The sequence below is a fragment of the Sardina pilchardus genome, chromosome 13 (genome assembly GCF_963854185.1).
Source record: "Sardina pilchardus chromosome 13, fSarPil1.1, whole genome shotgun sequence".
In the NCBI taxonomy this organism is placed as follows: domain Eukaryota; kingdom Metazoa; phylum Chordata; class Actinopteri; order Clupeiformes; family Clupeidae; genus Sardina; species Sardina pilchardus.
In genome coordinates this window covers 5,978,457-5,995,956 of record NC_085006.1, presented here as the reverse complement: position 1 = coordinate 5,995,956, position 17,500 = coordinate 5,978,457, and the positions used below count along the sequence as shown (strand labels likewise).

General features: G+C 48.6%; 1 protein-coding gene across 2 annotated transcripts in view; it reads left to right on the top strand.

Moving 5' to 3' along the window:
* veph1 (ventricular zone expressed PH domain-containing 1) overlaps positions 1–17,500 on the top strand; it is a 71,602-nt gene that overhangs the window by 34,361 nt on the left and 19,741 nt on the right. For both annotated transcript variants that reach the window (XM_062553000.1, XM_062552999.1), the window contains exons 7-10: positions 6,936–7,150; positions 10,063–10,287; positions 12,143–12,516; positions 17,113–17,252. In XM_062553000.1, the coding sequence (XP_062408984.1) occupies positions 6,936–7,150; positions 10,063–10,287; positions 12,143–12,516; positions 17,113–17,252 (954 nt within the window). The remainder of the gene's footprint in view (positions 1–6,935; positions 7,151–10,062; positions 10,288–12,142; positions 12,517–17,112; positions 17,253–17,500) is intronic.

Here is a 17,500-nt window from a genome sequence, read left to right as displayed (position 1 = left end):
GCTACACTGTAGATAGTCAGCTGAGGGGCAGGGAGGTGCGCTCGGTTGTGGTTACACTTGGACATGAGACAGAATCTGATGAGCATTAGAGTTTATTACCCAGTACTTAATGGGAAATACTAAAATAAAGTGTTACCAAAAGGTGTTTGTTGTTATTGAGAATAGCCATACCTGCGGGATGCCAGGCAATCAAGCTGCACGTCATCAGAGCACTCCTAAAATGGCTCTCATTTTAGAGGGTCAAAACACGTAAGCAACTGCGGAGTGTTTTTCAGGGTTGCCTGCTGGATGGAGCCGTAGCCTAGATGTTGAAGCGTGCCCAGATTCTGCAGAGTCTGGCGTAGTGTCGGCAGGATCCTTTTCTTCCATCTGCTCCCAGAATGCTGTGCGGGACCTGGATGGCCTGTTAAACACCTAGCGCTGACTTGGCTGGAGCAGAGAGTCCGATTGCAAATGGCCTCCACCCTCCTCTGTCTTCCTCCCTGCGTGTGATCTGTGAGCCCAACGCACAGCCAGGCTAGGCAGCAAGAACAAGCCCTCAAACCAGACCAGGAACAGAACAGGTTACGTTGTTTAAGGACAGATTTGGCGCTGCATCGGACCATTACCGTGTTTTGGGCAGAGCAACTACATAACTGCCCAAACACACACTGCATACTGCAAAGTGTAGCTGCGTACACAGGAAAGCACACACACACACACACACACACACACACACATACGCACAAATATGCACGCGCATGCACAAATATGCACACACACACACACACACACACACACACACACACACACACACACACCCAGATAATAAGATATACATGCACACACACAAACACACCCACCCACATACACACACACACCCACCCACCCACATACACACACACACACACACGCACACGCACATACTGGTAGATACACACAACACACAAATTGGCTTGGCACTTAAACATGCACACACACACTCACATCCATACACACATGCATGTGGACATGTGCCTCTCTAAAAGCATGCGTTGGACTGTTGTGGAAGAGTAATGGTGGAGACATTGGTAGTGATGTGCCAAATCACAGGAAGAAGCCCTGCCCCCAGAGACATCCCATTTACCCCCGTCAGAGTCCCGCAGAGCGCCCTCAGAAGTGGAGAAAATGATTATGATCTGATGGCAACTGTTTTAAACGGACGGGGGGTAGTAGGGTTGGTGGGGGTGGGGGGTATGGGGGAGGGGGGGTAATCCCCTGTTTGCCTGTAATGTAGTGTAACAAAGAGTATTTATAAAAGAGGAGAGAGAGAGAGTTCTTCGAAGTGACGCAACAGAGTGCATTCCTTTATATCCTTCAAAGGAAAAACAGAGCTCATTCGACGCATAGTTGTCTTCTTGCTGTCCCTCAGCACGGCCAGTAGGCATCGTAAAACATGCTGGCCATCAATCAGCCCCGGGTTAATGACAGGTGGGATATCACATTATGGATGGCGCTTTGGCCCGTTGGGGAGCGATGAAGTTATGCAGGTCTTCAGAAGTGAACGTTCGGGGAGGTGTGTTACGTAATGGTGTTGAAGCTGTTGATTGACTATATGCTCATTGCAGTCACCCTCCGGTGCACAGTGAGTGTGTGTGGCTGTTTTATTTGTTTAAGTTAGCTCTATAAGTTACATGAAGGAATGCTCTGTTTATTTGGCTCTACCTCATGATTGCAGCCAAACTGCTCTGGCTGGCATGTAGAACATGTTCATAATAGTTAACATGGACACCGATCACATCCATTTGAGCAGTTTTCCAAATAGGGAATGATTGCTGTGGCCAAGTGAGTGATGCTTTGGCCTTGTGCTGAGTGCAATCAGGCAAACTAGCGCTCCGGGCTTTGACTGACAACTGATAGCATCTCTCCTTCTCTTTTGGCCCCCGTCCATGCAGCTAAGTGGAACAATCTTCCATTTTTTATCATCGGACTGATTTAATTGGAAGCCCTTCTCCTGTGCTAACTCTCATTTCCTCTTGGAAGGGCAAGTGAGATGATTGAATAAAACCAAATGCGGAGGTGAACGGAGAGAAAAAAGAAAATGTTCCATCAATATGAGGAAGTAAGGAACATGTTGCTGTTGGCTCGGCCGTCTCCGGCTGGCCATTTAACTAAGCACCTCATAAGTTCATTACTAAATAAACCATGTGACAGATTTAACCATGAAGGTGGAAACCCAAACATGCATCTTCCTGCCATTTTACTTTCATAGTTACTGAAACTCCTCGTTCAGAGTCGTTGGCCCGTGACAGCGCTGGTGTGGATGTAAAGACAGAGATTTTATTGGCAGCTGGAACTCGGCCGTTTACAGTGAGCTCGATGCAAACCGTAATTAATAACAGGGTAATATTACCCAACACTGACTGACCACAGCCTGATTTACTGCTGGACTGGGCTGCATGGGGTTTTCTTTAGAACTAATAGAGAGAGAGAGAGAGAGAGAGAGAGAGTGTGTATGTATGTGTGAGAGAGAGTGTAGTGTGTGTGTGTGTGTGTGTGTGTGTGTGTGTGTGTAAGCGTGGAATGGCTGGAGGTTGGGGTGTGCCGGGGCATGGGAAAGAGGCTCGTGGGACAGGAGTTTGGGGGTTAAATGGAGTGAACTTGAGAGCGGGTCATCTCTAGCCCTCTATTACCCTAAGTGATGTGGACAAGGTGGCTCATTTCGTATGTGCAAATGAGTATCATTTAGAGGCAGAGCCATCGCTGTGAAATGTATAGGGGATAATGACAAAATGAGGGGACTGTGTACTTAAAATCTCATTTGCGTGTGTGTGCGTGTGTGTAGGTGTGTACGTTGGAAAAAATGGTCAACGCAGGTGCACAGTATGTGTAGGGTAAACATAGGCTGTGTGTGTGTGAGAGAGCTCATCTGCGTGTGTGTGTGTGTGTGTGGACACAGTGTGTAACCCTTCTCCTGTTTCCAGTGATTGCGTGCGTTGGGCACCACAGAGAGGGTAGGCTGGCACTCATCTCCCCCGGTCTGCTCTTAGGGGTCTGTGCACACGTTTCTGGGAACTCACTGCAACATGCCCCCCCCCCCCACCCCACCCCCCCCCCCCCCCCCCCTCTATCAGTCTGAGTAGGCCCAGGTCAGTGTGGGGTGTCTCCGCTGACGGACTCAAGAGCCCCTCGGCCTGGTGCTCCTTTCCAGGAAGGGGTGGGTGGACGTGGTCAGGCTGCCAGACGCTGAGGGCAAGTTGGCCACCAGCCGCAGCGAGAGGAAGGGTCACTCTGATCGGGGTGAAAACACTGGATAGATTTTAGAACTTATTTGCTTTCTAGCAGAGTTGTGGTTCCTTGGTCACACACATGCACACACATTCTCTCTCTCTCTCTCTCTCTCTCTCTCTCTCTCTCTCTCTCTCTCTCTCAATTCAATAGAGCTTTTCTGGCATGACAAAAATACACTTTGTTACCAAAGCATTTATAATTATAGACAGAACATTGTGTATCATACAGCACTGCGATGGCAGTGTGTGTGTGTGTGTGTGTGTACAGTATGTGTGTGTGTGCATGTGTGTGTGTGTGTGTGTGTGTCAGTCTGGATGGAAGTACTTGTAAGTGTTTGTGTGTGTATGTGTGCATGACTGTGTGTTGCTGTGTGTATGTATGTACAGTATGTGTTTGATTCTTTGTGTGCCTCACTGATGAGGTGACTTCCTTCCTTTGTGCATCAATCATGAAGCATGTCCATGTCTTGCTGTGACTCTTGCACTCTCTTGTTCCTTGCCTAATAGAACTCTTAGACTTTGGTTGTCTGTGAAGTTTTGAAAGTCTCAGTACATTTCTTAAATATAGTGAAGAATTGTTTGCATTTTTCTTAACTGAAACTCTGTTTCTATGGCACCTTTGTTGCAGTTGGTACACAGTCTGTCTTCTCTGGGCAGCCAGGTTTGTCCGTGTCTGCCCTTCTCAGTAGCCAGACTGTGATTGCTTTATCTGCACCTGGTCAAGGTTTTCTTTCTGTCTGATATCAGTGACTGTGGATAGGTAGTCTACTACAGTGTATTCCATGTTTAGGGCCAAATAGCATTGAAGTTTATTTTGCAAGCAAATATTGTTGTTTTATTTAGCATATTTATTGTTTAGGGTGTAAAACATGGTCTCTGTGTCTCTGTCTCTGTCTCTCCCTCTATCTCTCTCTTTCTCTCTTTCTCCCCCTCTCTCTCTCTCTCTCTCTCTCTCTCTCTCTCTCTCTCTCTCACACACACACACACACACAAACTGTACACATGAGGCATGAAGTCATGACACATTTCCTCCGTCTCTAATTGGCTCAATTGCTCTAACTGCTCTGAGATGGGCACAGAGGGACCGGTCCTGGGCCCTTTCACACCATGTGTCCTGTCCTGTGGCCACCGCTTTTAACTCAGGCCATACTCCTCCCTCCAGCTCCAGTCCTGTCTGCTCCTCACAGCTCTGGCGATTATCTCTCTCTCTCTCTCTCTCTCTCTCTCTCAAACGGCCTACAGAATACATGACAGAGCTCCAGGTCATTTGGGACGTGGCGTTTGTGTCGTGTAGTGGATATGATGTGTCTTAACGGACTCTCCGGTTACAGTTCTGTGATTTCTGTAAAGAAAGGCGTGTGATTGAATGCCAAATGATCCCTGTTCTGCTTAGCAATGCCTCCGTCACCATTACACAGAAATGTCATAATGAACCATGTGACCCCCCCAGCACACACACACACACACACACACACACACACACTCTCTCTGCTTCATGTGAGTCCAAGGGTTTACGAATGAGACAGCCCTTCCCAAAAGCCCTTACAGTGAGCACCTAATAGTCAGCTAACACCCTCTCCTTTCCGGTCTAATTCGCTTGCTAATTAGTCACAAACAAGCCCCTTTGGCCGGACTTCACAGGTCAGGCCCAGAATGAGGTGTTGGCTCACACGCCGTTCTAGTGCGAGACTGACGGACTAGTGAGGTGAGATGACCAGAGCCACCTTCGTCGCCTGTACACACATTCATCTACACGGGCCTTACATGAACAGTCTGTAGTCTAGAACATGACTCAGCTTTTGGTTATGTGAAAGCGTTCTGAACCACTTCAGATGCTAGGAACTGTTTGGATTGGGTGGGTGTGGGGAGCTACTTCATGCCTTTTTAAAGTTGGCTTCTAATGCAATTTTCCGGTTGGTTTACCGTCTCGATCAATATTCCCACACCCCATGTCAGGGCTGTTTGTAAACTCAGGGCTTCCTGTAAATGGGATTGTAGGAAATCAGCAAGAAGAGACAAATATTCGCTTCCTTCAGTGATCAAAGAGGTGCAAGAAGTGGTGCGCAGTAGCCGTTTTTCCATCTCTCATTTTCCCCATCATTTGCTGTTTCGCCAACTCTCTCTCTTTCCCTCTCTCTCTCTCTCTCTCTCTGTCTCTCTCTCTGTCTCTCTCTCTCTCTCTCTCTCTCTCTCTCTCTCTCTCTCTCTGTTAAATCTCTCTGTAAAATCGGAGCATTGTTTTCGTAGTCTTGTAATGGGCAGTACGTGACTAAGTGGAGGAGCGGTGCATATTTGGTTGAGAGTGCTCGGCCCCCCTCAGCGGCGTTGATCTACTGACTTTGGCAGACGTGGTGCTGAGCAGTCAGCTGGTATTCCCTCCAGTGGCTCTCCAGAGCTCTCTAAGCCTCTGGCCAGACCAGACCAAAGGCAGAGTGCTTTTAGGGTGCTGCGGGTGAATGTATGTCCACATCTGTGTTTTGGAGACGACGCTTGGCCTTGCTTGGCTTTGCTTGGCACGGTCGAGTCTATTAACGGAGCCTTGGACGCCGCTTTTGTGTCTTGGTTTAAGCATAACCAGATGTTTACATACGTGGCTTATCCTAAAGAAAGAAAAAGCCGCACGGCGACTCGTAAATTCATTGCTTTTGCCCTCTTTACAACATTTTGTGTTTATTCACGGTCGTCCTCGTTTACGCTGATGCACAGTTGCTCATCCCACTTCCCCTCCGTGGTCTCTTTGGTGGTGTCGGGACGCAGTTTATCATTAGGGCCCCTAATCAGACAGATCGGATGTGTGTCTAATTGTACTAATGAAAAGCAGGGCTGCAGGAACCCGCACGGACACAGAACAATTGAGCAGAAGGGAAAGAATGAGAGAGATGAGAGAACGAGAGAGGATGAGAGAGGGAGAGAGTGTAAGGAGGTGGAGGAGGAGGAGGAGGAGGCGAGTGAGGGAGCTGTGTTGAGCGCTTGTCTAGTGGCTAGGGTAGACCCCTGGGCAGGCGGGGGGCCCTGGAGGTGCTGATTGTGCTCCCTCCTCGGCCCCCGAGCTCTTACCTCATCCCCCGGCCGCAGGGCTGCTCCAGGCCCTCTGATGTGGGGGCCCGCGGCTCCCATTAGGCCCACAGTCATGGGCCGCCTCCAGGCCTCTGTCACTGCTGGCCAGGGACTACGGTACACACCACTGGCAGAGGTGCAGCGGGACAATGTGCAGCACAGACCCCTGCTGCACTCACAAGGGGACCCCTCCATCATGGGAGACATTTTACACAACTGCCTCTCTCACACTTTAGACTTCAGAGTTTAGAATTGTGTTCAGTGAAGTGTATGTTACATCTCCAGACTTTAATGAAACGTGTAGTATAGTATCGGACGGACACCTATTACACTATTGTCGCCCTCTTACATGTGTATGTGTCACTTAATATTAATTTATATACAAACTAAGACGAATGATTCGTAAAGAAACGCAAGCACCCACACCATAAGTGTATCTAACTTAGCTATGTACCAAAAATGGCATTTTACCGTGACTCGAAGAGCTGTAAAACAGTGTTGTAAGGCTGCATGTACAAAACCGCTTGGAACAAATAGTAGTGTGTTAGTAACAGGGCTCTGCAGTGCCTCCTCTCTCTCCTCTCCTCTCCTCTCGTCCCCTGACGTCCCTGTGCTGGTCACTGTGTGCAGGACGAGGCGCGGAGCTCGCTGCTCTACCTGGTGTCTCTGCTGGCCAGCATGGAGCACAGCGTCCACCACACGCTGCTGCTGGAGATCCGCCGGCTGACTGACCGCTACGGTGGCCTGCTGGGGGGCGGCGGCAAGGACATCTACCGCATGAGCAACAGCTTCACCGCCATCGCACGCCTGCTGGCCCGACGCCTGGAGGCTGCTGGAGCATGCAGGTACACACACGCACACACACACACACACACACACACACACATACACATACACATATACATATACATACACACTGTATACATACACTCACACACACACACACACACACACACACACACACACACACACACACACACACACACTCAAACACACACACACACACACATACATATACACATATACATATACACATACATATACATATACAATACATATACATATTATACATATACATACACTCACACACACACTCACACACACACACACACGCACACACACACACACAGACAGATACAGACAGATAAATACACTCACACATGCACACTTACATACACATGCACACTCACACGCCTCTGCAGTCTGAGTTCCAGCATCACCGTCGCCTCACGGCTGCTTGGAGAGGTCTGGAGCGTGTGGGTGTGCACACACACACACACACACACACACACACACACACACACACACACACACACACTCACACACATAAAGCTGCCTGAGCAGCCGTATCAGCTGTCATTGCTTCATTGGCATCACAGGCCCAGTGGGCCCATAGCGGCTGGTCAGCACACAAGCACATCCATATCTGCAGCATGAGGAACAGCTTTAGCTCCATTACTCAACTACTGGCCACACACTGGGAATCACAGCAACACAAGCACACACACTCACATATATACATTTACACACATACACACAACCACAGCATGCGCACACACAAGCACACAGGCACACATAGACACACCTACTGTACCATGTTGGCACCAATGTGGGCACTGCTGGGACTGGCAGGGGACAGGCTCACGTGCGCTTACGCACACATCCACTCACTCACCCACCCACTCCTATATAACGCATGAGCGACAGCTTCATGGCCCTCTTGTGCCCACTGGGTAGATGCCACACACTTACCCTCCGAACAGATGAATGTTCAAACACGCAGGCGTGCCTGTTGGTCAAATGCCACACACACACACACACACACACACAATGTGCTGCATGTGACTAGAAGTCATTGTGGGCTTCTGGAGACTTGCATGTCCACAAAACTGATATTGATAAGCCATCTTATACTTACCAGTGAATAGACTGACCGGGAGGGCACTTCATGTTAAGGACGAGGTTATATCGATGTTATATCGGTTCTCTTTTTCCCAAGAAGCCATTCACCACAAAATATTCATGCTCACGTACTGTTGATGTGTCCTAAGAGACTATTTCAATGCCACGCATTCCTTTCCATTGTTAATAAACCCAGAATTCCATTCCTCTCCCCTGAACGACTTTCTACTCAAAGAACGTTGCTTTGTCTGTTTTCTCTCTCTTAAGCCAGCTAATATCATGGCCGCCTCGCATATCCAGTTTGCGTTGCAAACTCATTTTTCAAAGAACCATATGAGAGATTTGTTTTATGACTCAGAGTGAGGTTTTATAGCGATGCTGTAACTACTGTTTATAAGGTCTTACAGTAACAAGCCACCTGGTTTGGACGTTTGGACACTAATGGGAGTCGTTCACGTCATTGCGCTCACGTGTGACTCGCTCATATCGGTGTCAATCACAGCTCAAGACAGGTACATGGAAAAGCAGGCGGCCAGAAATAGCCTGGCTGCGATGTGAGAGACTCTGGTTGCGGCCGATATATTTCCACACCCGCATTTTCTCGTTGAGAGGTTTTCAAACTGGCTCCGCGCGCACAATGGCACGGAACATTCACTCTTTTTTTTCATGCTGGAACATTCTGTCCAGATTTTGTCCAATTTTGCTTTGCTGGGGGTTTTTGGGTCTGTTTGGAAAAGCTCAAGTTATGCTGAAGAGAGAGAGAGAGAGAGAGAGAAAGAGAGAAAGAGAGAGTTCTGACAATACAAATGGATTATTTTCATGTCATTAAAGCAAACAATGAGGAGTAAAAAAAAAAGAAGGGATTGCTGGACCCTGAGGAGAGTAGACGAGTGGAGTGGAGAGGCGAGGTGTTGTGTAGAGTGCCCTCTCAGTGCTCCCTGCAAGGCTGACGGGCGTCCAGGAGAGCTGGACTCTCTAGACCTCCCCCGACTCATGTCTCCTGCGCTCTCACCCGTCACACGACATTTAGCAGAGCACCAGCCTGTGGGTTTTACTGCCCTGGACATCTGTGTGTGTGTGTGTGTGTGTATACAGTGTGTGTGTGTGTGTGTATACAGTGTGTGTGTGTGTGTGTGTGTGTGTGTGTGTGTGTGTGTGTGTGTGCGTGCGTGTGCACGTGTGCGTGTGTGCGTGCGTGTGTGTGTTGCACTTGATGAAAATTATAAATGACAGTACACAGATATTGAGAGTATTTCTGTGCGTGGCTTGAGAGCCTCCCGTCATCCGTGAGATATTCCAGACCGAAAGCTTGTCATTTTAGACTTTTCATGTAGAGGACATTTTTGCCGCAAAACAACAGCAGCTGAGCCGCTGTTCCCTGGAAAGCATGGATGAGTGGTAGACAGTGTGACCCCTGGGGTCAGAGGTCAGCCTGTGGCCTTGTCTGAGCCACATCCTCTTCATCTGCGCATTCTGCCACCTGTTATGGTACAGCAGTTTGCATGCGTCTGGCAGTGACACAAAGCTGCGTGTGTTTCAACACACTGTTGAAGCTGTTTGTCTGTATAAATTGGTGAATATCTTTGTGTATTGTTCCGTATTTTCATGGAACATAAAGGATGTTTATGTGATTATGCATACATTGTCATGTTTCTGCTCCTGTACATGTATAAAAGAATGTGTGGTGTGTGTGTGTGTGTGTGTCTGTGTGTCTGTGTGTCTGTCTGTGTGTGTGTGTGTGTGTGTGTGTGTGTGTGTGTGTGTGTGTGTGTGTGTGTGTGTGTGTGTGTGTCTGTGTCTGTGTCTGTGTCTGTGTCTGTGTCTGTGTGTGTGTGTGTGCGTGTGTGTGTTTCAGAAGTGAGGAGGAGGCGGAGGATCTGTGTAAGCCATCTGAGGCCGACTCCGGCGGCAGCGTGGGCGAGGATGACCAGCGGCTGGCGGTGAAGATCCAGGCCTTCGAGGAGAAGATGGTGGAGGAGGTGGCCGAGGCCCCAGCGGACGACAGCTCGCCGGCCCCACAGCGCCGCTACAGCCTGGGCCAGGCGGCCCGTGACGAGCGCCGGGAGATGAGGTTCAACAGGTGAGTGAGCCAACACCTGGCCTGCCAAGTCTCCATGCCACTCTTAAATATGCGTAGATTTGACAGAGCCAGCCAGGACATTAATGTTAAAAGGAGAGGACCATGTTTGAAGGCAAGCCAGCAGTATGCTACTAAATGACGATGAATTATGGTACTGAATGACAGTGAGTTGTGGTTCTGAATGGCGTTGAGTTGTGAAAACTAGCCTCACTTCTCTTCTTGAAGAGAACCAGACCAATGCTCCGCTCCTCTTCCACTGATCGCTCTGTGAGTCTGCACCACCACTTCTCTCTATCTTCCCAGTGCGTGGGTCTTTCATGAGCGGTGAAAGCATCTCTAAGTGTTCCCACCCACGTTAAAGAGCACATTGTCTCCAGAAGAGTGTTGTGCAATGTGAGTCTGGCTCCATGAGGCTGTTCTGGAGAAGGCACAAGGAACAGAGGTGGTTTCATCTGCTCTAACCTGATAAAGGAGGAGCCCTGGGATAGATGATAGGCTCGTGATTTACGTACACACAAACGCTTATGCTGTTGCAAATAAATAGATGAATCATAATACAAACATTTCTACGCATGGATTGCTTGCTATAACAAAACAAATCATTTGCAAAGAAACTCTCAGGAGCTCCAATGATAAACGTCAGTCCCTCTCGTTGTGCCAGGACTCACCTCTCTCCTTTCTAAGCCTTCACAAGCCACAACAGATCATGCATCTGCCAGACAATAACCTTAATTGTTAACTTATGTACGAAACAGTATATGTCAAATATAAATCTTAAAGAACAATGCCTTATAAAACCACACCAGCAGCAACACTTTGTGTATTAAGTGGATAGCCAAATAAGGCTCAAGAGTGATGTCCATCATATTACATAGTCGTAAAGCATCATTATGAGAAAGCGGAAAGCTCTTAACTACACAGAAGACTCCTGGACAACATCTGCTGAAGCATATTTTCATTTATAATTCAAAATCAACTAATTCCATATGCTGAAACAATGCTCTGCATTGAGTCCAATGTATTTCACAATCCCCTGTACATCTCACCTGTAGGCTGAGCTGCTCGTCAGTCTATTACTCAACACAGCTGTAGTCGTGTCACACATGGTGGCATTTCTGTTTGGAGGTGTATAGTTACCGTAGTAAGAGTCAAGATTTCTTTCATTATTTCATCATGCACTTGAGTACAATCAAGAGTGAAGTGTTTCTCTTGGACCAGCATTGTACGAAACAATAATAATATCATTTTTTAAATGCACGTGTTTAATTGCAATTTGCATGCAATCCAGAAAGGTTGACTAATGAGGCAATTTGTACAAAGAACACAGACACATCTGCTGTTACTGGACATGGTGGTGTACTGCAAAAACACACGGTAGGGTAGACGTACAGCAATGTAACACACATGGCAGGGCAGGCCTACAGCAACGCAGTTATTTCACACAGTTTGCTACACAGCCACACATCTGCTGTCTGCTAGCTTTTAAACTTTTTTTCTCTTATGTATCTCTTGTCTACCATATTGACTACTACTAATATGTTTTTTATATTTATTGTTGCCTGGATTTGGCAAGCAGCACTAATCACCAGAAAGTACTCCTCAGTTCAGTTCTATTTTATGCTTTCATAGAAGCACTCACACACAGAGAGACACACACATGCTTATAGACAGTTTAATCTGTATGTAAACTTTTATTTGATGTGGAACCTTAATGAGATATCAATAACAGTGGTGATGATAGTAATGTAATAATGGAGGCCATCTGAACAGTTGACTTGAAGGACAGTAGATATTTACGGGTCACTGTGTGTGTGTGTGTGTGTGTGTGTGTGTGTGTGTGTGTGTGTTTCCTCAGGTCTAAGAGTCTGGCCCTGCATGCTGTGCGCTCTAGGTCCATCAACTCCGACAACGGTCAGGAGGATGGAGTGGAGCTGACCTCTGAGGCCCTGCAGGGGGAGGGCCCCCACAGCCCAGACACCCCCGAGGGGGAGGCCCCGTCCCCCACACCCCTGGACCCCACCTCCGCCACGGAGCTGCTCATCACGCAGAGCCCCAGTGACCAGGAGCCGTCTGACCCAGGGGATAGGGGACCGAGGGACGGGGGCGGGGACTCCCCCCAGGACACTGACCGGCTGTGGACGCACATGAGGGACAACCTGGACGCCATCAAGGCCTTCTGCGCAGAGATGGCCAAGCAGATCCCAGCACCAGAGCACTGCGTCATTGAAGGTACCAGAACACAGTTCCTGTTCTCAGCTCCACGCCCTCGCCTCTATTACTCACAAGAACTATTCAGAGTCAGAACTGAGTCCCAAAATGGCTCCAAAATGGGTGATCTCGTGGGATGCAGTAGGCTCTCATAGTCTTCCCAAAAGCCCAAAATGACTCTAAAATAGAGTCACCTCCATGTTTGCCTGGTGCCTGGAGTCTATTTCAGTTTTTATGTAGTCATCCCTCTTGGTGTTTGTAGATTATCATCTCTCACCCTACATCTGGCAGTACAACTCTAGACATCTCTCCCAAAGGTCTACTTATTGCAGGATATTATAGGATATGATACTGCTATTTTCATCTGACTGAAAATGATGCTAAATTCTATGAGTCTGGCCCGTGTGAAAACATAGTCTTCAGTTCTTTATTTGATCTGAGTGGTGCGTTGATGCTGAAGGGTGCCAAGTCATTAGCTTGTGATTAGCAACATGCACCCAGGGCGGGTGACAGAGTGCAGGGCTCAACCATTAGCAGCTGAGCCCTCTCAAGTCTGACGTCCTGTTCACATCCACATCCCACTCTCTACTGCTCTCTCTCTCTCTCTCTCTCTCTCTCTCTCTCTCTCTCTCTCTCTCTCTCTCTCTCTATCTCTCTGACACTCTCACTCTCACACACACACACACACACACACACACACAATGAAATGATTAAGCGTAGCCAGATGTACGTGCCGTACGCGCGTTATTCACACCACTTTCTGTAGAAAGTGGGAGTGCAATTACCGTCAGCCATGTTGACTGACGTCAGGTGACGCAGGAACAGTAGCAGAGAGCGGACATGACACCAGGTGCTCACCGCACGGCCCCATCTATCAGCAGGTGACGCATACAGGAGGTACGAGCTTGCAGTCAGCAGGCGGATCGACACACACTCACTCACTCACACACACACACACACACAAAAAGACTCACACACAGACACACCCACGTCCCTCAAAACAGTTCATTCTTCATCCATCAGCAGCTTGTAAGTGGCGTTTGGCTGAAGCAGAGCTCAGTAGGGGTAACCGTAGCTCATTCTGCCCCTCGCCCTTGTTCACACACACATGACTTCACCGACCGCAGGCCTCATCAACACACCATCGCTGCTGTCGTCACCCAGAGTTCTGTCGCCACCCCACCCCCCCCCCCCCCAATACCGTGGCCTGGCCCCCCAAAAAAACTCTAGTTAGCCACTCAGATGGCGTCATGCAGGCCCAAAAAAACCCGGCCTTTTAAAAAACAAGGCAAAAATAATGCAGCGTTTCGGTTTGTGTGCATTTGGCCGGCCTGGTTTACGAGAGCCGCGGACGCGTAGAGCCGCCGCCGTGCTGATTTGATGTGTTGATTATAAAGCGCGCTGTCATGGTCGATCGGGGAGCACTGAGAACATGTCTGTCTGCACTCGTAAGAGAGGGAAGAGATTAAGGAGTCAGAGGGAACAGTGGACAGAGAGACAGACAGAGAGAGAGACAGAGAAAGAGAGATACAGAGAGAGAGAGAGTGAGAGAGACAGCTAGAGAGAGAGAGTGAGAGACAGACAGAGAGAGTGAAGAGGAGGAGTGATGGGCTCCCTCATTGAGTATTCAGTGCTGGCGCTGTGTGCTGGCTAATAGTGCTGGCGCTGGGGCTAATAGGAACCATGTGGAGGGGAGGGTGGGCACCATCACACGCCAGGCTCTCTGACGCTAGCGCCAGCCTATCTCTGCTCCTCTTCATCACCCGCCCGGCCTCATCCCCCCCTGGACACGCATTTGCATTCGCATACGCACACACAACCATGCACACACACATACGCACACACAGCCATGCACACACTCACACACACACATACACACACACACACACACACACACACACACACACACACACACACACACACACACACACACACACACACACACACACACACACACACACACACACACACAGACGCACACACTCACATTTACGCAAACAAATTCACACACACTCACATTGATTACATTTTATGCTATTCCACCACAGTCAATTGAGATCAGTATGCAGGATCAGTATGAACTTGAGACTTTTACTCTTGCGCAAGCAGAACCATCTCTCCAAGGTCATGTAAGGCCTTTATGCACACACACACACACACAGACACACAGACACACACACACACACACACACACACGCCGTATGGTATAATGTTATGTTCCCAGAAGATCACATTATTGGTGCTGACGGCTAGTGTGCCCTCACCCAAGTCCATTTGTGTGTGTGTGTGTGTGTGTGTGTGTGTGTGTGTGTGTGTGTGAGTGTGTGTGTGTGTGTGTGCTCAGGTCAAGTGGTCTAATGAGGCCTCGTCTGTTGCAACAGTAAACTGAGCACTCACGTGTGAAATAGTTGTGTCCAATCAGCCCATGTGCTGAGCAGCCCCTCGCCCTTAACACCCAGTAAAACAAATAAAGAAACAGAATTAACTTGAGCTGTGTTTAGCACGTCTAGAGGTGTGTGTGTGTGTGTGTGTAGATATGTGTGTATGTTTGAGAGAGAGAGAGTGCGGGGGCCTTTTAATGTCTGTGATGAAGAAAAACATAGACACATGGGCACTCTCTCTCTCTCTCACACACACACACACACACAGACACACAGACACACACACACACACACACACACACACACACACACACTCATGCAGTCCCATATGCTGGAGGCCAGGGGATAGGATCACAAGGTGGCGCTGTCTGGATGACCAATGAGGCCTCCTGCCCTGGTGTCCCCGCGTGCCTCCCCAGGGGAGCCGGACCGTAAGCGTAAGCGTGAGCACGAGGATGACATCAGTGACCGGTCTGGACGATGACGTATGGGAGCTCAGTGGTCACCACAGGCTCACACCACACGTGAGGCGCTCGCTGTACATGCGTGTGACCGCCTGTGTACCGTCCAGCCACTCTCTGTGTGTACAGTATGTGTGAGAGTTTATGTGTGTGTGTGTGTGTGTGTGTGTGTGTGTATGTCTACATGTGCGTACACATATATATGTGTGTATGTGTGTGTGTGTGTGTGTGTGTGTGTGTGTGTGTACATGTGCCTACAAATGTGTGTGTGAGTGTGTGTTTGTGACCCTGGGCTTGTGGGCTTGGTCTTGTTTGTAAGTCCAGGAAAGTGATGGAATAGAGCCCCGTGTCATGGTGTTGTCGTGGCTCCGGTGGGAAAACAAGAGCAGCAGAGTGAGGCCGAGAGTGACCCCTTCAGCTGACCCACTGTCCCAGCAGCACCAGGGGGAAGGGTCAGACTTGCAGCACTCTGACCACAGTCCACGCTCTAAAGAGAACTGCTTTGTAGACCTTAAGAGAGAGAGAGAGAGAGACAGAGAGAGAGAGAGGGGGCAGTAAAGACAGACAGGGAGAGAGAGCAAGAGTATATGTGTGTGTGTGTGTGTGTGTGTGTGTGTGTGTGTGTGTGTGTGTGTGTGTGTGTGTGTGTGTCTGTGCGTCTGTGTCTGTGTCTGTGTGTGTAGTGTGTGTGTGTGTGTGTGTGTGTGTGTGTGTGTGTGTGTGTGTGTGTGTGTGTGTGTGTGTGTGTGTGTGTGTGTAGGTGTTTGTGTGTCCCCAGTGGGCGTGGTGTGCGTGTCTGTTTTAGTGGGTCTGGAGGGGACTCAGCAGCAGCCCACAGAGCTCAGCATGAAGGAAGTCTGGTCCTCTACTCTCACACCTATGCACACACGTACACATCTAGACACTTACAAGCACACTCACTCACTCTCTCTCCCTCTTTCTGTCTCTCTCCCTTCCTCTCACTCTATCTCTGTTTCTTTCTGTCTCTCCCTCCCTCTCTCTCTCTCTTTCTGTCTCTCTTCCTTCCTCTTACTCTATCTCTGTTTCTTTCTGTCTCTCCCTCCCTCTCTCTCTCTCTTTCTGTCTCTCTCTCTCTCCCTCCCTCTCTCTTTCTCTTTCTGTCTCTCTCACACATAAGCACGTAAATGAAAGCCCACATGTTGAATTACCTGTGATACTTGAGATACTTGAAAGAAGTATAATTATTATACTTTCACAGTGAAATATGCACAACCGTTCAGCACAGTCTTCACGATGTTACAGACCTGAATTAATAGGTTTATGAGTGGTGTATTTTAGTTAGTTCGAGTTTAGTTCGAACAGAGTTAGTCAGTCAGTGGAAAGACTAGTGGTATATTTGTACACAGTCAATCTAATGTGTCCAGACAAGGAAAGTACACAGACGCAGACCCATTGGCATAGAAATGATGTCCACCATACATACAGCAGGCACATGCCTCGTGGAAAAGCTGGCTAGTTTATAGCAGGCCAGGGGAATAGCTCCCCTGCTTTTGGAAGTGTTTAGAAGAAACTGTGTCAAAGGTAACAGCTCCAGAGGAAGAGAAGAGAGACAGAGGGAGGAGAGAAATACGGGAGGAGAGAGAGCGAGAGAGACAGAGAGAGAGAGAGAGAGAGAGTCCACATGGAAAATCATTTTATTTTCTATGCTTATGCCTTATTAGAAACAAACTGAAATGTATCATCACTACTGTTTCCGTGACCATGGATTGGTGTGTGTGTGTGTGTGTGTGTGTGTGTGTGCATGCACGCTATAGACTCAAGCCGGGGCTGCGTAGCGAAGCTGTCCTTCTCGTGTCCACTGAAGGGACACTACTGTCTGTACAGCAAGTCCAGCTTCTCCCTGTGCAGCTGCCAGCCTCACCTGTGGATCCACATCATGCTGCTGCTGCAACAGGTCAGTACGGGCCAGCGCTCAGACTCAGGGCTCAGGGGTCAGAGAGGACACGTCTGGGGTCAGAGCTGTGGAATATGGAGGGGTGTGTGTGTGTGCTTGTGTGTTTACGTGTGTGTGTGTGTGTGTGTGTGTGTATGTACTGTATGTGTGTGCGCTATTATGTCTATGATTTTTCCAGAGCAAATGATGAATTATACAGAATTAGAAAGATTCAAGTTATATTTCCACATTGAGATGGAATTCTTTAT